We start from the raw sequence: 22,307 nt of genomic DNA, 5'->3' as shown, positions 1-22,307 counted from the left end.
ATTTTTGAAGGATAAAACTGGGAAGAAACAATTAAGGGGCATGGAGTGTAGAAAAGTGAAGCTTGAATCAGCAAAGAAAGCAGGAGAGGAAAGAACAAAGGAAGGGCTGGAGGTACTGAATGAAACACAAGGGACAGAGGCACCAAACATAATTGCACATAAGCAGCATCATTAACTGTTGGCATAGTTATCAGTCAACCTGAGCTTATTGAATCTGCTGTTAGGAGCCGAGACATAACAGACTGATATTGGATAAGCAGAAAGTAGGAATATGTCACAAGGGGTACCATAAAAACACAGACACTGTCGTTTCTCTTTTTAATCTACCAGGAATATAAACGGAGTATAACAAGATGGAGATTCATTATTTAAAAACGACCTTTAATGCTAGACAAAATCAAATATAAGACAATTTGCAAATGAAATGAATGCATACAATAAACAACAAACACCTATAAGAACACAAGTAAGAGTAATACATTACAGATTTCTCACAAAACACAAGATCAAGAAATGCATTATTTTAAGAACTCTAAACTAAATATAAAGTATTCAACTGCTTTCATGACTTTGAAAATAATTTTAAGGCTTTTCCAGAACTTCCACACATAATCATAACCCATTTCGAAAGACTGGTGCAGCTCACCTTGCTTCCTATGATCCTCTGTACCTCTTCGTCAGGAGAAATTGGAGTGCTAGCCAGGTCCGGGTTGGAGTTGCTGATACTCTTTGAGCGGGACAGGTGGAGGCTGCTTGGGCGGGCTGTTGCTCTTGATAAGGTGGCGTACTGCATAGGCAACTCGTAGGACTGCGTGCCAGCTACTCATGGAGATGGACGAATAGAAATGTCACATTACTGTAGCAAGTCAACAGCCATTTCCCCAATCAAATGTCTGCCGGTGGTCCAGTAAAAGGCTCACTTACTTCTTCTCAGATACAGACTGTACAGTTCAGATTGGTAACTCACCTGTCGAGGGTACTGCAGGTTCGGCGGTTGGCAGGCGGAAGCAGTAGTGGATGTAGGACAGCAGCAGGTTGTTGCGGCCGTGCTGGTCCTGGATCCCCTCCAGGTTCTTGTGGATCTGGTTGACCAATAAAGCCATAGCTTCAAAAGCAGCCCGGCCCAGGTTCACTGTGGATAAATTAAGAATAAGAGCAGCAAGAGGCAGAACTTAAAACTATGGCTGGGGGGAAAAGATCATGCATAATTATAGACCGTATAAATATACATACACTTCACAAATAAACCATAATGCGTGTCCATACCAGAACCATAACACACTCCGATTTATTTAGCAAGCAAGAAAACACCAGACAAAAATGTACAAGAACAAATAAAACACCAGGTAAAATAAACAAAGAAAACAGACAAATTTACACATGCTACCTAAATGCCTGAACAGATGGGTTTTTAGCTGCTTTTTAAAAGAGTCCACAGAGTCCAATGACCTTAAGCTTATTGGAAGAGCATTCCACAGCTCAGGAGCTACCGACTGAAAGGCACGGTCTCCTCAAGTTTTAAAACGAGTCCGAGGTACACTCAAAAAACACTGAACGAGAGGACCTGAGAGCTTGGCATGTGGTGTAGGGATGCAAAAGGTCCATGATGTACTGTGGAGTAGGGCTGGGCAATATATCGATATTATATCGATATCGTGATATGAGACTAGATATTGTCTTAGATTTTGGATATCGTAATATGGCATAAGTGTCTTTTCCTGGTTTTAAAGGCTGCATTACAGTAAAGTGATGTCATTTTATGAACTTACCAGACTGTTCTAGCTGTTCTATTATTTGCCTTTGCCCACTTAGTTATTATATCCATATTACTGATGATTATTCCATCAAAAATCTTATGTGTAAATATTTTGTGAAAGCACCAATAGTCAACACTACAATATCGTTGCGGTATCGATATCGAGGTATCTGGTCAAAAATATCGTGATATTTGAGTTTCTCCATATCGCCTAGCCCTACTGTTGAGATTGGCCATTAAGGGCTCTGTAAGTAAGCACCATTTCCAAGGGAGTTGGAAATAGGCCTGTAGTTACTGTATGTACTGTAAAGTGCTGCATATAGTAAATGAAACAGTTTTGTTGCCCAAAACAGTAATCATTAATCATCACCACATTATCTACTCAAATTATCAGAATTAGCATTTTAGCCTTGTTCTGAGAAGTGCACTTCAAATCTTAAATAGCGGTACTTCAGAACTCACTTACCAATTTGGCCCGCGATGACCGGTGGGTAGATGATGAGCTGAATGAGCTTGTTGAGCAGCTGGTGCAGGAACCTGACACAGGTATCTAGCAGAGCCCCTCTCAGTGCAGCCATGCAGGCCTTCAGCTCCCCCTCCATGTTTGCCTCAGTTATTATGACATCCTTCAGGCGGAAGGGGAAGGAGTACTCTTCCAGAACATATACTAGAGTAAAGAACTTATCCAGATGGGGGTCCTAGAGTTAACAGTAGAATAAATATTAAGTATCACTTGAACTGGGTGAATTTTAACTTGGCAGAAATTTTGCAACGGTTGAAAATCCAAAAGATTTTTGAGACAAGATCAAGGGTCTCTGTGATTTTCTGAATATAAAATGTTACATTACATGCATGCACTGCTGATAGTATATAGGCCTTCAGACATGTAATGCACTAGTACACAGTAAAGATGTGGTTAAAAAAAACTTTATATCTGAAATGCCTATGTATATACACTCCAGTTAGTTTTATTTTCTCTCCAGACAAAGACTAAGGGGCATTTTCATTCACAATAGATGGAAACTATGGATGCTATTAGTTAAAATGTATTACAATTTCAGAACCAGGAGTTTTAAAAGGTGGAATTATAAAGAGCACATTTGTGTACCTGAGTATGAACTGAAGAGGCTGCTGTCACCTCAACATTGAACACTCCTTTGTGATTATCCACCCACTTCATGCCCGGGAGCTGAACCTGCCGCAGAGTGACATCCAACTCATTTAACACTCAGTCCCATCACAAAGGAGTAGATAATGACAGGCAAACTGAAATAAACACAATCTCTTTAAACACACTCACGTCCGGGGTGAGTACAGAGTAGCTAGGTGGGGGCTTTTCCACCGAGACAGGCAAACTGAAGGAGCCAGTGCGTAGTCGGCCGTGCTGCATCAGAGGGATCCACTGCAGGCAGAAGAAGAGACACACGATCGCTCACCCATGGCAAGGCAACAGAAGGAGCTATCAAACAAGTGAGTGTGTGGGTGGAAGTATTAAATGTGGGCCAACGAAAGGCATGTACTCACGGTGTAGCCCACAGGGGCCTCCAGAGGAGTATTCTGTTTGGGCTGGCAGCTGATGTGGTAAAAGGTGAACAGCAGATGGTGGTTGTCTGTCAGATTGGCGGGAATCTTCATCTTGATCTCCTCATAGAACTCAGGGGACCTTTTTGAGCAAGAGTTGAACATAAGTTTTAAGGAAGACAAAAGTTAGACAGACTCACAGGTCAACAGTGAGGATCAACAGGTGATTGAGTCTTACTTGTTATGGTAGATGATAGGAGTGTACGCATCTTGCATGAACTCAGGACAACTCGACTTCCCAAAGATGACCTGGTCAAAGGTATAAATATAGTTGTTCCATGACACATACAAAGACGTCCTTTAAAATAATCATCCTCACCATAGTCTTGTCTATTAACTATTTTCAAACCTTTAAGATCCCCTCCAGAGATTGCGACACATACTGTAATACTACGCTTGGAATAAAGATTTGTGTCCGATATGGTCCAGATATGGAAATATTGGTCTTTTCAAAGGATTAACTGCTGGACAGAGAGCCTTCTAGTGACAAACTCAGCACATACATACAGTGGTGCTCATAAGTTTATGAACCCATGCTAAAGTTGACTAAAAAGAGGAAAAAAAAAAAAAAAAAATCTTCTTTTGGAAATTGATCTTAACGACTTAATTAAAATAAATTAGGAAAAATCCAACCTTTAAGGACACTAATTTTCTTTGTGAATGAATAATGTATCGTAAATAAATAAAATGTTCTTCCTTAAAATACAGGGGCCATAAGTATACACACCCCTATGTTAAATTCCCATAGAGGCAGGCAGATTTTAATTTTTTAAGGCCAGTTATTTCATGGATCCAGGATATTATGCATACTGATAAAGTTCCCTTGCACTTTGGAATTAAAATAGCCCCACATAACACATACCCTTCACCATACCTAGAGATTGGCATGGGGTACTTTCCATAAAATCATCTCTCAATGCAAATCAAACCAGCTTTTAGGCTAACTGAAATAAAACCATGCCAATCTCTAGGTCAGTGGTTCCCAACTTTTTTTCCTTGGCGCCCCCCCTACTCATGTCTAGGAAAAGCTGAATTTGTTTAACATGTGCAAATATTCTTTTTTTACCTCAACCTCAAACCAGATAAAGACTTGCGCCCCCCTGTGATCTTTGCCATCCCCCTAAGGGGTGCCCGGACCCCAGGTTGGGAACCACTGCTCTAGGTAAAGGTCAAATATCCAAGTGAGGTAAAATGAGCAAAAAAACATTTTTGAGAGGGGGGCTGTAAAAAAAGTTGGCAATCATCAATATTAATCTTACCTAATCAAAATCTTCCAGTAACCTGAATATGCAAAATGAATAGTCCTATTTTTAACTTTGTACATCATCTGCAAAGGTAAAATTAACAGTTTACATGGGGCAATAATTTTAAATTGATACTTACTGCACACCTGTAGGTTTAGGTGGCTGTAAAAGACTGCAACACCCAAGCAGTGTATTTAACAAAGTTTTGCCAAAATGAAGTGCATGGAATATACTAAGCATATGGACAACAGAGGATAAGTAGATCATGTTGTAGAAGTAGTTTGAGAAGTTTCAATGGATGTTTTGACACCCTTTCTGCCTCGACTTGCCACCACTGTCTAAAAGCCTTGTTATCTGTAAATGGGCAAACCACAAATTTTAGCCTTCTAAGTATACCATTCAACCTTTTGATATTAAAAATAGTTAGTTAAAACATGAAATATCATTAAATATACATTATGTAGATGTCCCTTCCCTCTGTGCTCAAACAATATGCCCCTTGAAGAAGTTCACTCTTCAAAGCAGACATAAGATATTATTTCACTGCCTCAAGCAGTTCTTTGTGACTGGAGTTTTATTTTCCTCAGAAAATCGCAGTCACTTATTATATTTCACTGTGACTCACCGGCAAAGCTTGACTGGGGTCCTCTGCTGCCATGAACTGAACCTTCACAGCAATGTTCCTCACTGAGCCCTGACGACTACTGAAGTTCAGACTTTGTGGGTAAACATAGAGCAAGTTCCTGAAAGGCAAAATTATGCAAGGCAGAGAATCAGAAAGATGAAAAGGACAGAATATAAAAAAAAATAAAATAAATGAAAAAAATCACATAATAGTCATAGGGAGGCAGTTTCACACCACGGTGTCAGCTTATGTTCCTGACAACCTACAGAAGCATTTAATAGTCTTATTCTCAGAAAAAAAAGATAAGTGTCATGTGTGCACATGGGAAAAGTGTGATCCAGTATTGGATTGGTGAAAGTCACCTTAACTGCTGTCCAAATCAAACATTAGTGGTTATTTGTTCATATTTTGAAACAGCAGAGTTTATCCACATGTCAAGAGGCAATGAGCTTTAAAATAACATTAACTGTGCAGATTATATGATACTGCTCATAGATTTTCTTTATCAAACACAAGAGTGTTACATACATTGTTATGTAGTTCTCATGTGTTTGTGACCGAAATGACAAAATAAGTCTCTCAGGGGTTAAACTTCAAGGCAGGGTCACTGAGACTAAGGTCACGGACAAGACCTGTGATCGAACCACAGCTGAGCTAATGTTTTACCATGGTATTGCATGTACATCCAATATAAGGCACACTGACCAGACTCCAAATTCATCATCCACTGGTTATTCTGATGATGCTAAGGTCTGCAAAGCTGTGATAGACAAATACGCATTTTATAGCCTTATTTCCTCTTTTTTTAATACTTTACATTAGGCAAGTTTACTCCTTAACTGGCTGAATTACTGAAAAAGAAATCACAAATTGTGAACAACTGAAAAACTTTTGAAACAGACAACTAGACTACACTTGTAAGCGACTGGTATCATGAAGATGACCTGGGGCCTGTGCCTGCTTTGTTTGGCCGGGGGTTTAAGAGCAGTCCACGCAGGTCCCGTCAGGAGGACCGGCAAGATGGCAGACAAGGCAGCGCCACAGGAAGAAGTCAACGTGCTCATGTTTGGTGTCATACAGTTCAGTGAATCCCTTAACTATGTTTATGAAACCACTGAGGCAAAGATAGCTAAAATCAGCCAGACTTTGAGGAGCCATGAGGGGACTATCCAAAAGCTGGGGAGGCAGACTGAACAGGCTGCAGAAGTGGAGAAGCAGATTAAGGAAGTGATACAGTTGCTACAGGTAAGAAAACACAGAAATATGTAAACAATGGATTTCCTATGTGCTGTTGAATGGTTGTGTTATTACAAAAAAAAAATATATATATATAATCAAACTGCAGATCTAAAAAGATTTAGGTAGAGGAAGTAGAAGAAGATAGAGGCAGTATGTAAAATCCCCATCAGATTAAATTTGTGTGTTTGTCAGATCTCAAGAGAACAAACTGTTGAGCAGACATAACAAAGCAGCGTTTTGTAACTGATCATGCTTGGGCATCTCACTCTTCTTCTTTTGTAAGACCCAACATCATCATGTGACTTTAAAATGTATTTTCTTGATGTATACAGATTAATGTAGCTCTTTCATCTGAGATATAAGAGTGAGTGTTATTAAAAAGCTGCATGTCACAGTGTGGGACAGGTGCCAGCTGCACTGGGATCTTAGTTGGGGGAAGAGAATAATATGTGCAGATGCTCTTTTGACAGGCCCAGATGGCTAAGCAACAGGCTCAGACCAAGACGACTAAAGATTGGCTGGCCAGCATGGAGCAGGAAGTGGTGGAGCTGAAAACAAAAGTGAAGAAGATGGAGATGTATCTCAACACCAACATCAGCATCAAAGAGTTGCAGGTAACAGACCGCTGAAAATCTCTCTGTAGTTACTACTTACAGATAGAAGAAACAACCTCACACCAGCCTGCCAATATTCACTTTTGTTTCATGCAAAAGCATGAGGCAACTTTACATTTTTGAACACCAGTCTCTGATTTCTTACAGTAAATAGTTTACTTTAACTACATTCCTGTTTTTAGGAGAGAGCAAAGGAGCAATCCACCATCTTAAAGGTTTTACAGCATTTGACCCAGTTCCAAAAAGAGAATGTTGAGAGTCAGAATGAGCAGCTCTCCAAACTGCAGACGATGGTAATTCACATGTTCAGAAGATGTGTTGTTTTGAACTTTCTATGTTTTCTTTTAAATAAATTCACAGTTTTATTTTCTTGTTCCAGAGTGAAACTATGACATAGTTGTTTTAAGATTCACCGCTGAAGTCTCCCAGTCTACGCAGATTTCAACTCTGTAACGTCACTCCCTTCAAACCCTGCAATGTGTGCCATAGATCTACTCTATGGCCAGAAAATATTTTTATTAGTACCCTTAGGATTATGTCCTTGTTGTAGCAGCTTTTGTTTTGACTTTGATGTACTTAGTAAACTTTTTTTTTAAAGAGCCATTCAAATAAAGTCGTTAAATTATTTAGGATTTTGTTTCTGTATCTAACTGTTATTTGTAAGTACATTGAAAAAATGTATCAAAAAAATGTTTTATATATTGAAAAAATGTTTTATATAATCTACAAAACAATGATATCAATAAAAAAAATTCAGTTAAAAATTCAGAACCTGCTGTCCTCTTTGCTTGAAACTACAGACCAAAGTGAAGTAAGAACAACTCTGTAAAAAATCAATATCCAAACAAACACAAAGCCATGCATGTAATGAAGGGGTGAATGTATATTTGTTCTATGGGTCAACATATAGAGTGTGTGTATACATGTGTATATCTGTGATAGGTAAACACTCACCTGTAGGTGGTGTGCGGTGTGTATACGTAGCGCGCAGGGAACTCCAGCACGTCTTTGGTTGGGCGAACACGCAGGTCAGGGTAAGGCTTCACATGAAGCAACTCTGGTGACAGACAGTAATGAGGCGAGTCCGGAGCTGGAGAGATGTCAATCTTCAACTGGGCTGAGGGACAAAATAAGTCATGAAGACACAACAAGATAGAAAAACTGTTCATCACAAATCATCCATAAACCTTTCCACATGAACTCAGACAATTTCACATAAATATTAACCTGTGACAGGCCTTAGTCGTCGCAGAACAGAGGACGGTCTGCGCATATCTGCCAGATACTTGTAGAGGTCCTCATCACTCAGTCTGTCCCCCTCCTTCATGTACACAAACAGAAGAGCAGAGTTTGTATTGGGCTTACAAAATGCCTCATTATAATATAGTTATAATAGCTGTCACTTCTAAAAAAGAGCAACGACATTACTGTACTATAATGTTAACTACTCATAAAATGATTTGTGGTTGAATCATTTGAGTACATGTTTTTGGGAGGGATAGTGCATGTAATAATCTGCATTTGATCTCATCACACTAATAGAACTGTAAAAATATATAACATGAAAATCATGAAAAACTACCAGAATTATGATATTCTCTCTTGCCAATTCTTCCCCTTAATTTTTATAATGACAAGTTAACAGCCTCTTTAAAAGAAATCCATCATTGATTCATAGGTTGTCTAAGATATAACAGGCTTGACAAATCTGGACTTAATTTCTTATGAAATTATTAGTACTAGTTATCTCTTCACATTTTAACCATTACAGTGACACTACTCAGCTTTATCAATAAAATAATATGTAATTTGACTATTAACTATTTGACTAATTTCACATTAAATCATGCATCACAGTCAGGATAACTAGAACATTAATTAATAAATGACTCCTAAAACAGAGTCTGACCTGTTTAAAGAAGTTGGTGACGGTCAATGTTGCTGGACGGAAAGTGGCGAAGTTACACATGTCGTCTCCAACACTCATCCGCTCAAACCCCTTTTTCTTTCTCTCGTTCCATGTTCCATGACCTTTTCGCTCTGGCAGGAAGAAAAATCATATAATATTAGAGAGACATGTGCATGAATGTTACTTATACAATATTTTTTGTCAATGTTAACTAGTTAAATGCTCAGTGTATGTGCATGTATGACACTGCATTAAATTCAGGAAGTTTTTGCAATCAGCAGTACCAGAGTCAGAGTCAGGGTCTGACCGATCCAGACCTCCCACACTGCTGACGATGTTGAGAAGGTGAATGGCCGTCCAGGCAAAAGGCATGCGAAAACGTCCAAGACGACTACATGACTGCTCTGCCTGTTGACGCAGCTTCTCCAGCTTCTCCTTGTGCTGAAGCGGGACAAAGAGCAGACAGGACTAAGTCAAATCCTAGTATATGGCTGGACTGTGTATGGTCAATGTGCTTGATTGTGGCCCAATTGTTACAGGGATAGTCTGCGCTGGTGTCTATAATGTGAATATAGGATATTAAATGTTTATCTGTAATGGTCCCAGTAATATTTGTTGGTTGTATACTGAAGTAGCATATCACATGGTAAACATACTTATGGTAAAGATATGTTTAAGACAAATAATTGAGGGCTGCTTTTCAATGTAATCATGGTATTTTCAAGAAGTTATTGTTCTGGGTTACTCATCACAGCCTCAAATGTTGTTCTAACACGATGAGCTCCGACCAATCGTGGAACTTCATCACTCAGTGACAGAGCGACAGAGGGACGGAGGCTGAATCTAAGTTCTCTTTAATAGCACCTCGCTTGAACAGGATACACAAGAGCAGCCTTCCCGGAAGCCGTGCAGCTGAAAGCCGTTGCTAACTCCGCCCATACAGCTGACAAATGAATGTGACGCTTCAGAGGAAAAGACGTCTTATCCCTCTAAAAACAATTCACACTTCAAACATTTCTTTGTTTCCTCTGTCCTTGCCGGATTTCCTTGCATCTCTCCCATGCTTCCTCGGTGGGACAGACTAAGACGTGAGGAAGTTAAGCAAGTGAAGGAACTGTGGATGCAATTTAAGGGAACTGGGATTCAGCCAGAGTGACAGAGTTTTGAGGTTGTAGGGCTAGCTATAGGCCCTGCCGGACCACGGTCAAGCCAATAAATCAAAAGGTAAAGAATGGCTTAATATATCTACAGTGGCCAACACAGTTTACCTGCCAAAGAGGATGGTAAATATTGCAGCTACCCAGACAGAATTGAGTAATGCTTATGACTAGACAGTAAAAGGGTCCCACGTGCATTCAGGCCCTGAGCATTGCAACAGTTTAAAACATGTTTTTGGCTCCATTACCTTGGAGGAATCCGACTCTTTCATGACCATGTATGGTTCACAGCATTCTCCAATGTCTCCTTGTTGGAGGACTTTCTCAAGCTGAAACACATGTAACTACTGTTAAACAATAAATCACATCTTTTATCACATACTAATATTTGACTTTTTTTTTATTATTAAATCTAAGTTAAATAGCACTTATAATACCAAATGGAAGAGCAAGTGAACTATGAGCCAATAAGAAATAATAATTGTATGCCATTAACATTAAGTCAGATTCTTCTGTGTAAAAGTGGGTTCTCTCCATACCTTAATGACCAAAAAGATATCGGCGGAAGGGTATGTGATGGAGAAAATGGCAGAACGGGCCAGTGTGGAAATGGCTACTTGAGGTGTGTGGGGTTTAAGCAGCCCTTTCATCTGATCCGAGTTCAGGTCAAAGTAGAAATTCTCAGAGATCTGTTGGGGGGGGGGGCAAGATTGAGATAAGCGGGAAACAGCAGAGGGAGGGGAAGGAAAGATGATAATGGGAATGCACGTCAATGGATTTTAATTCAGTTTTGACTCAATAATCTAAACCGCAAGACCACTTAGACCTTTTTGAGACAAGGAAAATTTGATTAGTTAAGTATGAGCTCAGCATTACGTAAGTAGTTTCACAGAGTGTAAGTCATTGGAAGAATACTCATTGTATCAAATAAGAAATGATCTGCTGGAACAAAATATATACCTTTTTCTTTTCCTTGACGTCATACAGGGCAAGTGTGCCAAATATGGGCTCAATTTCTATTTCAAATCTGAAAAACATACAAAATATAGTCTGCAAATAAGGAGAGCAGGTATCGCAGGTGTTTCTAAAAATTGTGTGAGAATGTGAAGACGTAAATGTCAGCCGTTATAATCCAAATTTTACTTACTTCAGAGACAGACACTTGACCATAATCCTCTGGCCACAGTGTTCCTTGGGCACTTCAGGGACAGAGCATCTTTCTACTGCTTCATCCTGCCACACACACAAAAAAGCCATGTATAATACACACAGCAGCACAACATTTACACAGATGTCATGGCAACGTAGCAGCAGAGAAAGCGACAGTGTGTACACAGATATAAAGGAAGAAGGATGAAGCGAGAGAAGGAGAACATAGAGAAAAGAAAAGCTAACAGTTCTGTAGAAGTGGCTGGGTTTGCAGACATGATGGACATTCACTTTAAGGGAACACTCATTAATGTTACTCTGAACTGAACAAATACAACTACATTTAACAACATTTACAAACTAGCAGAACAGCTGGTTGTAGTTTAAAGTATAGATCTCTGAGATTAAGTTACAATCAATCTGTGTTGTTAACGGGCAAATTACAGTTAGTAGTAGTTAGTTACTAGATGAAGGTTTAGTAGTACATTTTGATTGACAGCTTTTTAAAAGCCCGAACCCATTTACAGCCCGACATTATTCAAATGTGCGCACACACACAGCTCTTTTGCCTTTAGTCAAGAATGACTCATTTATACATTTTTTAACATCATTTATTCATGACTAATGTAGGTTATAGGCCACTTGGAAGTTGGAACAAATAAATAAAATAAGTCCTCCAGAGGCCAGCCTCCGTTTCACCTCCTCAGCATCCATTTTCGCACTAATCGAAACGCATCACCTGACCACTCATTTACCGCGCAAGCCCAAGCCCGGGCAAAGATATTCAGCACTAGGCCTTAGCTGTGTGATGTAGTGCCACTGTCCATTTTCCTCTTACTTAGCCTAATATTATATTGAATAAAAAGAAAAATAATTTCTGAGCTACAAGAAACCCCTCATTAACTTTGTAAAGCTTAAAGCGCCCATATTATACTTATTTTCAGGTTCATAATTGTATTTTAAGGTTGTACCAGAATAGGTTTACATGGTTTAATTTTCAAAAAACACCATATTTTTGTTGTACTGCACAGCTCTCTCTCACTGCTGTAGATCCTCTTTTCACCTGGTTTCTGTTTTAGCTACAGAGTGAGACCTCTTTTCTTCTTCTTCTTCTGTACTATCTTTGATTGCACTCGCACATGCTCAGTAGCTCAGATGTAGAGCATGTCAGCTAGCTAGCTCCATAGAAGTAAAAGAAAGGCTGTTTCTCCAACTTCAGTCAGTTACAAGGCAGGATTAGCTGGGAGACTTCTAAATGAGGGCATTACGTAAGTAGTTCTTTTGTAGATTATGGTGAACTTGTGTGTGTTGTAGCAGTGCTTTGCTATTGAGAACGAGGTACCATGCTAGTGTTAGCATTAGCGTTAGCATGCTAATGCTAACGCTACGAGCTAACGGTTGCAGTTAGCCAGCTCATTTCGGATTGTGACGTCACAGTCCGAGCCGATTTTGAACAGCTCACTAGGAGACTGAAGGCAGGACACATTCAGAAACCGTATCTAACTCAAAACAGCATGGATGGATTTTTTTCAAAGTTTGTATGTGTGTGGAAGCACCAGAGACACAAAAGAACACCCCAAATACCAGAAAAAGTGTTTTTTTCATAATATGGGCACTTTAAGAAACTGTATTATTTAATAGAAACTAGGTAACCAAGAGACATGAAAAATACTTTTATATGATAAAGTCACAGGTTTATTACTTTACCATAGCCTGTTCCACAACAGAGGCAGATACAGGACGGTTTAATACGAACCTCATCAGGGGGAGAGTACAGGCCCAACAGGTCACTGTGGCGCCCCTGCAGACGTGCCTCAGTATTGCGCCGGTCCATGTCCTCTGCGGCTGTGCGTTCCAGCACAGATGGCAGTAGGGCGTCTGGGGAGGAATTCTTCAGGTCAAATATACTGGAGGCCCAGCTGCCTCGAGGAGTCTCATCGAGGCTGACCGACCGCCGCTTTGCGTCATCCTGCAGAGTGAGACAAAGCAAAGATGACAGCTTTAAGTGCTCACTGCAGATGTTTTAGAAACAACATGCTACAAATCCAATTACCAATTTAATATGACTCCCATGGAGACTGTGTAATGGATAATGGACAAGCTCTATCCATTTATACATTACTCATTCTCCATACAATCAACTCGCTGAGCAGAATACAACTCATACTGCCTTCCCAATCAAAATGAGACACACACTTCATTGGCTGGCTATTGTCCAAATCTCTTTTTCCAGGAATAAATGTTGGAAGATTCAGTAGCGTGATAAAGTCTCTATGCTTTTACTCTTGGCAACACTGTATGTACAGTAGATCAATAAAATAAGTTTAATGAACCTAAAATGACTGATTGGTCACTCAAGATAACGAGCCCTTTAAACATCACCATCAGCTACCTGGTCGTCCTGGCGCTCAGCAGCAGCAACCTCGTCCAGTTCAAAGGTCTGTTTGACCAGCCCTCGCTGCCTCTCCCTCTGTCGCTCAGAGTTGTGAGGGGTGTATGCGGTGCTGTAGCGCTGATATCTACGGGAAATCAGAAAAAAAAGTTTTCCCAAATGATAATGTACTATCTGTCGATCACGTGAACAGGGAAAAGTGGTGCACATCATTAAACAATAGATGAAACATGTACTGTAGGTTAATTCAGCTGGTACCACAACTGACAGCACTTACTTTCTTTGAATGACGAGCCAGTCATCTGTGTAGACTGCCAAGGCATCTCTCACTCTGGGATCCAGGGAGCTGCATTGAAAAACACACACACACATATATATATATATATATATATATATATATATAAACACATCAATAATTGAGCAAAGCATGCTTTTAATATTTAGGTTCATTCAGTGTCACGGAGAGAAAGCCTTTGTTCCTATCTGTGGTGATGTTTGTCCTCCATTACAGTAATATTATTCTACTGTGTGTGTGTGTGTGTGTGTGTGTGTGTGTGTGTGTGTGTGTGTGTGTGTGTGTGTGTGTGTGTGTGTGTGTGTGTGTGTGTGTGTGGTGGGGGGTAGTATAAAGACCATAGAGGTGTGTGTGTGTTGCAGTGAGGGTTGTGTTGGCCATTAGCAGTTGGACTCACTCGTCCTCCTCAGGCAGTGGGGGCTCCAGTGTAATGCACTCTTTTTCCAGCGGTAGGAGTTCCAGGTCATCATCGGGGAACTCCATTAGCTGTCTGAGCGGGCCGGGCTCCACCCCAGGAGCATGACTGCTCACATACTCCTCAAAGTCCACCGGCTCAACCACCTCCGTCAGAGGCAACTGTCAATCAACGTGAGAGTATTTTGTACCAATAACTATGACATGGCCATAATGACAGATCCTAATCTGATCAGAAGGATCAGAAAGATTTACAAGATGTGGTAAAAGGAGGCAGGATGTGATTAGGATAGAACAATATGAGGTATTTGACATTTATACATGAGACAAAACACAAGAAATTGATGAAAATTAAACAGAGGTATTCACTGTAAAAACTATATTTTTTCTTTAGTGGGCTTATGAATGTATGAAAATATCAAGACATAAATAATAATAAAGTTTATGGGCACTTCTCACTAAACTCTGTCAAAAGAATTGTATTTAGATGACTTCTTGCACATTGTACATGTACACGTTCAAAAAATGATAATAGGAGAAGTTCAATGTTGTATTTGAATGGTGTTTCAGTTTTCGGATCTCAATTCTTCTAATCCCATCTTCTAATGTCTAAACCCCATTTTAGCTCATCTCCTTTGCTCTTATGGAGCACATCTAGATGACACTGAGTTAACAGTCTCTATTCCACAACCTATGTCTGCTTTCTGGTTCACAGCAAAGTCCATAGAGCATTCATACATTTCTGATGGACTAATTCAAAACTCCATCATCATTCTTTTAACATGACAATGGACATTTTCCAAAACCCAGCATTTTATTTTACTACCCTTCCTCTATTTTGGGTAAGCACCCATGCAGAAACCTTGCCTGGCTGGTAAAGCAGGTATATCATGTTTCAAACCACCTCCTTTCACGCCTGCTGTCAACACTAATTAAAACTACACTCATCTGCACTCTTTCTATCTAACAGTAAACCTAATTCCCAAAGTTACACCCATCAACTTCTGACGTTGCTAACTGGAGCTTTAAACCTGCTGGCTTGAAACTCTGGCAGATTAAACATAGGGTGACTCACAGGGTGGTGTGCGCCTCCTCGTTTCTTGGTCAGCTGAGGAGAGCCATAGTCTCTGGACACTTGTTTTCTGACCTCTGCAGCAACCGTCCTGAGCAAGAGAAAGATATCAAAGATTTGTCAACTGGTAAACAGAGAACAAAAGCACACATTTACAGACATAAAAACTAGCTGTAAAAATCCTGTTAATTTTCAAGTTGTGTGGTGTTCAAGATAAATAAAATATAGTGACTGATTTGCATAATGCATAAATATCATTACTAAAACCACTGTAAAATAAACTAGAAAACTAGGCTTATCTTACAATACTGCATAAATAAAATGATTTTTAAACTGATAGCAGACATTTAAACTTTTCAGATTTCATTAAAACTCTACAATCAACAAAACAGAAGTTTTCAGCTTCTGGTACTATTAGAGATGCTGAAGGCCAACAGCTGTTCTGAATACGGACTCAAGCGGATCGCACGAGCGGTGGCGAGCTGGCTCCAGGGAGCAGGCACAGAGCCAGAGCTCTGTCTATGGCCTTTATGGACTAACGGCAAATGGGAGGCTTAAAGAGAAACAAAGCAGGGGGAAAAAAACAATCCTCTCACAGAGACAGTCAGCAGCTGTCCCTCTAGAACCACAACATTTCTTTTTCTCTCATATCACACAGCTGCAAAGGCTTCAACATTTCCCAAACCATGGTCCTCATAATTACATAGCTACAGTTCATGCCTTCATTCCATCAATACACATGGACTGTAAGGCAGAGAAGAAGACCTAGACCTCTACTCCCATCTCCAAGATGTAGCAAGACTTCCTGATGATAACACAGTGTTCTTTGGAATCAGTCTTTTCAACATGGATAACTTTTATGAGTGCTAAACCCTCAAAAGATGTGGAAACCGTTTCTGCTGCCTTCAATTACAACAGGAAAAAGGAAAGCTATCGACTGCAGGGGCAATAGCCAAAACACCCCTTCCCACCCTTTCCTGCATCCGGCACTAGACAATGGACTGGTTCCCACTTAGGAGAGGACAGACAGGACTTGGGGAATGCAGTGGGAGACTGTATGATGGAGCTAATATCTCAACAGGATATGTTATTGACGATTAACAGGCATTTAAACAAAGTGACAGGCTACCAATAGTGCAATACTACTCAAAATAAAACAACCTTGTGATCTGGTCCAAAGTTTATACTAACCACTGTACTGATATGATATTAGAAAGGTTTTCACAAGGATGAGAAAATATTCACTTGCAGGTCAATGATGATTATCTGTCATCCTGTTTGTTTTCTGGAGAAGCTATCTGGTATTGCACGGATAATCGGTTTCTTGATTAAATGAATGACCTGTGATGACAGGGTGATTTGGTGCACAACCCTGGACAAAAATCAAGGTTTGGAGGAGCCCCATTTATAAAATATATCTATTGCAGCAAACAGGGAGACACTTGGCTGCAAATACTTCCAGATTCCAAGTGTGAAAGCATGCTATTCAAAGAGCCAGTTGACAGATGTGACATGCCTTTAAGATTTCTCCTTGAATCTGATTAATATGTATCTAGAATAATAACACATACTAGATTCCCAGTCCATACCTTTTCACGAGGAGGGAAAACCAGTTTACAACATGTGGAAACAGGTTGCTACAATAATGCTGCAAGGCGTTCACGCGACACAAGAACAAAACATCATAATACATGTCACTTGGAACCATTTTGTAATGTGTAAAGCATTTCCATCGGTGTACCTATGTTTTAATACTGACCATTGAGAAATCGGAGACTTTAGATTAGCCCTCAGCTTCACAATGTTATTTTTAAGTAGCCTTAAGTAGCTCAATCATTGTTGATGACAATGCTCTTACGATGCTACGTTAACGTACATAAAACCGGCTAGTACACTCTTCAAAGTGTCAGAGCGCATTTACGAGAGCGCAAACTGCTTCAATAAACATTAGCTTGATTCCAGGAATGTACAGTTGTGTTTATACTGACCGGTTTGTGGTCAGTGATAACCTTTCAAATCCTAGCATACTGGCTATTATGTGCCGAATGTCCAGCAGGTCACTCACTGCGAGCGGCACAACTGTTCAACTTCTGTTACTGTCTCACCGGTTGATCTTATGAGCAAACGCCCTCCTTTCGCTCGCTGTAGATGTCATTTCTTGTCCCCATGTAAAGAAGCTCTTCGAAGTCAAATTGAAAGTACTCTCCCTCTCCTGTGCCTTGGCTAAAAGTCCCGTCTTGTGAGGGGATGCGGACTTTCAGACCGCTTCCTTCTCCACGCTAGGACACTAGGGCATGGATCCCTCCTTGTTCCTCCTAGCGGCTGGGAGCTGAACCGTGGCCGTAAGCGTCAATACCGCCATGATATACGTACTACATCCTGTAAAAAATCAAAATAAAATACAGAATAAAATCCGATTTGCTTTTATTACGATTTTTTTAAATAAACTTATACGCAACAATATTAATAGTTTTGTAGAATATATTTCAGATTCTACTTTTACGGCGATGTAGCCATTTTTAAATGAGCGTATTCATGTGTTTGAATGTCATAGCGCCTTGGAATGTCATGTATTTCACTTCCGGTCTTACAATACTTGTCTCCACTAATGTGACCAGCTTGTAGGATACTAGGTGGCTATATCCACCATCTGTTCATGCAGAAATCTCACCTGACCGGTTTACAGCAACCTGCTAATGGCGCATATCCACCTCAGTTTAGGGTTTCACTGGTTTCATTTCTGCATAAAATTTAGGAAGCATGACAAATAAGTTTCAAGCCCGACGTTCTCACAATGTCATGCTTTAGAGGTGATTTCTTTACTTTGACAACATGACTTTGACACTCATAAAACCAACTGGCGTTAAAATCTTTGTTTCTTTCGTTAGCTATAGCTCAAAAAACGGTCCTATTGTTCATGCCAAGTTAATGTAATTAGAAAACAAATGCACAATGGCAACATCAGAGGACTGCTTGCACTACAACATCATCTCTAAAAGGCGACAGAGCGTGTTGTACCGAGACCACACCAGCAGGTGGGGCTGTTCACCATGGTTGGAGAAGAAAGAAAGCCAATTGCCTCATCAGTGTTTGATTAAGATTTTAGTCCTCAAATTTGACCTCTATAAGGATATGAGAAATAGCAGCTACCGCTTTGTTTACTGGCCTACTGCCTAACAGTGACTGAAAGTCAGATTAGTGAGACAATTTAATTTAATTTTTAAATTTTTTTTTTTTTTTACATTTTTTAAACTAGTAGCCATAAAAGGATTATAGATTCTTTAAACCGAGTAAAACAAATACGTTAGAAACTGTTTATTTGGCAGGCCCTTTCTCTGTCTGTTTGAGCCAATGAGGAATGACATTGTCAGTGTGTCTTCCCACTAATGGAGGACTTGTCAGTTTATTGTAATGGCGGGTCTACATCTCCCTTCTCCCTGCCTGCAATCACTCCATACCCCCATGCCTACTATGAGGAATTAATATAGCAATGCTTGCTGCAGCAGCCCTTTCCCCCCACGGCTCACTACTTCTACCCCACAGTCGTCCTATTCAGCACCCTGGAGAGCTGCTGCAGGTACTCGGGCTGTCCTCTGCGAGATGGCTGATGAATGGCATGAATTGTATAGGAAGGATGTGAAAAGTGGAACGAGGGGTAACAGAGGTAAAATGAACCTTGTGTGACAGAGGCTTGGCTGTAGCCAAGCAAGTACAGACATCTCAGGGATATATGTTTATGCATGGAGCAGCAGTCAAAGCAGCATCAGAGCTCACAGCAGGCTAATGAAAATAAATGAAGCTCACGCTCTCTATCTCACCCCCTATACAGGCACGCTTCCATCCCAATGCCAAAACTCATCTTTTTTTCAGCAAATTCTAGTTTATTGTGCAATGGTGCTTTTCATAATTTATTGGTATATTAACGAAATATAATATTGCTCTCATTCCAGGCGTCATATGTACATGCATCTCAAACATATCCAATTTAACTAACCTGAAGAAATACATTTGTAAATATTTGAATGAACATTTCAATAAGAATTCACATATACAGTATTGTGTTTGTGTGACATTGAAGCGTCCTTGTATAGTTGTACTATAAGTGGGCTGAACCCATGCCTGCTTTATCCTTCTGTCTGCACCTTCCCTGCCTGCTTCCTTGCCTTTCTGTTCATCGAAGGCTTTCAATTCCTAGATCTGCACTATTGTTTGAGTGCCCAGCCCCCACGGCAGCGAGAGCCCCCACCACCACCATCACCATCACTGCTGTGTTACCAAAGAACAAAAGAGAGTGTCAGACACCACCCACTAGATCTCTTTCACACCAGAGCCCCCACCTCAGTTCCAGATGGGGTTGCCTTTTTTCAGGGTTTCTCTCAACCCCAAGAGTCCTCCAAAATGGAGGCCCCCCTCCCCCTGGAGCCCACTACTCAGCTGCCCGTCATCCACCTGCTCCGCCGCCACGCGCCCGTGGCCAGGGCACGTCCCCTCTCCATCCCACCCCACCAGGGAGTCCTATTAAAATCATTAACCACTTTTCTTACTGGGGTCTGCTTCCAGGACATTACTCTACCAGCAGGAAAAACTTTAACAACATTAACTTCTAAAAAAGAAGAACAACCCCACAATCTATCTTTTGGATAAAAAGGAAAAAGAATTACCAACAAGAAGGACAAAAATACACATGCAATTACTGTTTGAAGATAAAAAGTTAGGGTTTGACATACATTTTTAAAGTAAAAATAAGTTAAAAAAATAAATTCATCAATCAAATTCCTTCTAGCTCTTCATAGTTTAGCTGCTTTTAAAGCAGGATGGAGGAATTACACCAGACTGAATATTGTAATCAATTATGCTAATTATAATCTCTGTCCTGTGGGGGTGTCCTATACAAGGGGCAGGCAGATGCTCATTTGTTGGTTTCTCTCAAAGCATCAACATGTAGCATCTTCAGGAGAATCTCTGCTTCGATCTCCACCCTTGTCTTGACCTTTCCCCTCCAAGGACAGAGAGTGAGGTGTTGCAATAGGACACATCTGCTCCAAGACAGCTGTTATGTCTCCTAATGTTGAACCTACAGTCAGGATTGGGGGACTGGGGGGGCTAAAGGTAATCACTGCTGAATCACTTAAAATCTGCTTACTTGTTACAAAACACACAAGCCTACACCTATTGGTGTTCACCCTCATACAGCCATAATACAGTATATTGAACTTATCAGACACAAGACAAATGTGTTGCAGTTCTATGTTTATTAACTGATAAGCTGTAAAGAATCAATTGAATGTATCTTGGACAGCAACACATAGCTACCAGTATGCACAGCCACACTTTCTCCTCTGCCTACATTACATGCATGGATGCATGCTATGCTGTCACTCACTAACCAAGATTTATGGAAACACCTTCCAGCTCCACTCAGTGCAGTGCACAGAGCACTCTGCTATTAGTGTGCTCCATGTTTGAATATATGCAGATATATGGATATAATATGTTTAGGAGTTCTTTACAGCACTTGCTTTAGACTTTTCACAGGTTCTTTGCTGCAGGAAATGAATAAATCCCCATCACCATTACCACCACCCCCATCCCACCACCATCCTCCAGTCCCTAAGGGTTCAAGCACCCAAATCAATTGAAAGAAAGAGGAGTGCACTGTGGTCCTCCCCTACATCTGTCAGGGAGGGAAAGCAGGAGGGGCCGCACTCATGGGCTGTACAGGGGAACAATATCACTCCATCTGTCACAAACCGTTTCATCTCTGATGGGATGAAATATAGCTCAAAAATACATCTACTGCTATATCATCTATGTGTATTAGCTTACTGGTGCCCAAGCCTCTACCAATTCCAAGAAACATACAGTACGCAGTGTCATTTTGTCTCATATTACTTTCCTCCCACAAGCCAGCACTCTCCAACCACCTTGCAAATTATGCTTTAAGCCAAACAGCATGTTCAAAGAAATTGTTGCACTTTACACAGTTAACCAGTTAATGAAAATGGAAGACGACTAAGTAACAAATTTGCATGTAAAAAGTTCCACAATGAATGTGCAAAGCAGCGAACCTGAAAGCTTAATGAAAGAGACAGCACATATTGCATTTGGAGGAAATACTGGAAAAAAGTAAGATGCAATCTGTTAATAACCAGAGAGCTCTTTCATATTTAAATGGTGCTGCTTCTGTGTTTGGAGGATGGGTGTGGCCCGTTGATTCTTCTTGCCTCCTGAGCTGTCGCAGCTCTGTGACGTCAACGATGCCATTTGCTCTATCAAATTATGCTATACTGGTCACTGTTCAATGCCGAGGACCAAACAACAACCCTGACAATACCTATCAAAGTCCACAGTGCTGCATACTGATCTCTGACAAAACAGCCCAGTGATCCGGTAAGCTAAAAGAACAGCACAAAATGGCTCGGCTGTTTACTGGAGGGAGGAACAAAAAGCTAAAACCCATATCCCCAAGAGCCATCATGCATCTCTTTTAGCAGCAGGTAGAGCTGCAATCTCAGTCATTCATATTTAATTCCACAAGAATTTCCGGCCAGACTAATGTGCTATTGATTTCGAGTCTCCTGTTACTGAAACGGGGGAGGGCCATGATGGGGAGAGAGCTGGACTACACGGAGTGAGAGCAAGAGATTGAAAGAGGAGAAGAGGAAGGATGAAGATGGAGGGGGAGAAAATAGACTGCAATAGCTAAACCAGTGAGTTTCTCTAGGAAACATTGTCATATTCCATTTGGAAAGCCAGTGTTATCTATCTAATGATCTACTCCTTCTCTGTCAAGTAAACATGGAACTAATTCTACATGAAAGAACAATGAGTACATTTCAGGTTGAGGCAGGAAATGTGTT

General features: G+C 40.5%; 2 protein-coding genes across 4 annotated transcripts in view; one reads left to right on the top strand and one right to left on the bottom strand.

Annotated features, from left to right (window-relative positions):
* LOC120575379 (dedicator of cytokinesis protein 7-like) overlaps window positions 1-17,760 on the bottom strand; it is a 28,997-nt gene extending 11,237 nt beyond the window's left edge. For all 3 annotated transcript variants that reach the window (XM_039826130.1, XM_039826131.1, XM_039826132.1), the window contains exons 1-22: window positions 17,553-17,760; window positions 15,451-15,538; window positions 14,359-14,537; window positions 13,944-14,012; window positions 13,667-13,793; window positions 13,031-13,243; window positions 11,273-11,358; window positions 11,086-11,152; window positions 10,665-10,814; window positions 10,374-10,454; window positions 9,253-9,409; window positions 8,969-9,099; window positions 8,287-8,380; window positions 8,014-8,176; window positions 5,207-5,324; window positions 3,516-3,586; window positions 3,281-3,419; window positions 3,057-3,158; window positions 2,865-2,951; window positions 2,223-2,454; window positions 968-1,132; window positions 647-819 (exon numbers count right to left, since the gene is read on the bottom strand). In XM_039826130.1, coding sequence (XP_039682064.1) covers window positions 647-819; window positions 968-1,132; window positions 2,223-2,454; window positions 2,865-2,951; window positions 3,057-3,158; window positions 3,281-3,419; window positions 3,516-3,586; window positions 5,207-5,324; window positions 8,014-8,176; window positions 8,287-8,380; window positions 8,969-9,099; window positions 9,253-9,409; window positions 10,374-10,454; window positions 10,665-10,814; window positions 11,086-11,152; window positions 11,273-11,358; window positions 13,031-13,243; window positions 13,667-13,793; window positions 13,944-14,012; window positions 14,359-14,537; window positions 15,451-15,538; window positions 17,553-17,602 — 2,742 coding nt within the window. In that variant the 5' untranslated portion in view covers window positions 17,603-17,760. The remainder of the gene's footprint in view (window positions 1-646; window positions 820-967; window positions 1,133-2,222; window positions 2,455-2,864; window positions 2,952-3,056; window positions 3,159-3,280; window positions 3,420-3,515; window positions 3,587-5,206; window positions 5,325-8,013; window positions 8,177-8,286; window positions 8,381-8,968; window positions 9,100-9,252; window positions 9,410-10,373; window positions 10,455-10,664; window positions 10,815-11,085; window positions 11,153-11,272; window positions 11,359-13,030; window positions 13,244-13,666; window positions 13,794-13,943; window positions 14,013-14,358; window positions 14,538-15,450; window positions 15,539-17,552) is intronic.
* angptl8 (angiopoietin like 8) lies at window positions 5,955-7,812 on the top strand. The gene is made up of 4 exons (XM_039826147.1): window positions 5,955-6,451; window positions 6,916-7,059; window positions 7,242-7,352; window positions 7,439-7,812. The coding sequence occupies exons 1-4, from the start codon at window positions 6,140-6,142 to the stop codon at window positions 7,454-7,456; spliced, it is 585 nt and encodes a 194-aa protein (XP_039682081.1). The 5' UTR covers window positions 5,955-6,139; the 3' UTR covers window positions 7,457-7,812.
* Window positions 17,761-22,307: the final 4,547 nt, after the last annotated feature.

The sequence above is a fragment of the Perca fluviatilis genome, chromosome 15 (assembly GCF_010015445.1).
Source record: "Perca fluviatilis chromosome 15, GENO_Pfluv_1.0, whole genome shotgun sequence".
Classification (NCBI taxonomy): Eukaryota; Metazoa; Chordata; class Actinopteri; order Perciformes; family Percidae; genus Perca; species Perca fluviatilis.
Note: the sequence above shows the minus strand (reverse complement) of the source record. Positions and strands in the feature narration are given on the sequence as shown.

Bases quoted from the DNA above. Each gene is read 5' to 3' on its own strand.
- angptl8 (XM_039826147.1), top strand. From the start codon at position 6,140: ATGAAGATGACCTGGGGCCTGTGCCTGCTTTGTTTGGCCGGGGGTTTA. The intron at 6,452-6,915 runs GTAAGAAAACAC...CTCTTTTGACAG, and splicing joins AAGTGATACAGTTGCTACAG to GCCCAGATGGCTAAGCAACA. The intron at 7,060-7,241 runs GTAACAGACCGC...TCCTGTTTTTAG, and splicing joins TCAGCATCAAAGAGTTGCAG to GAGAGAGCAAAGGAGCAATC.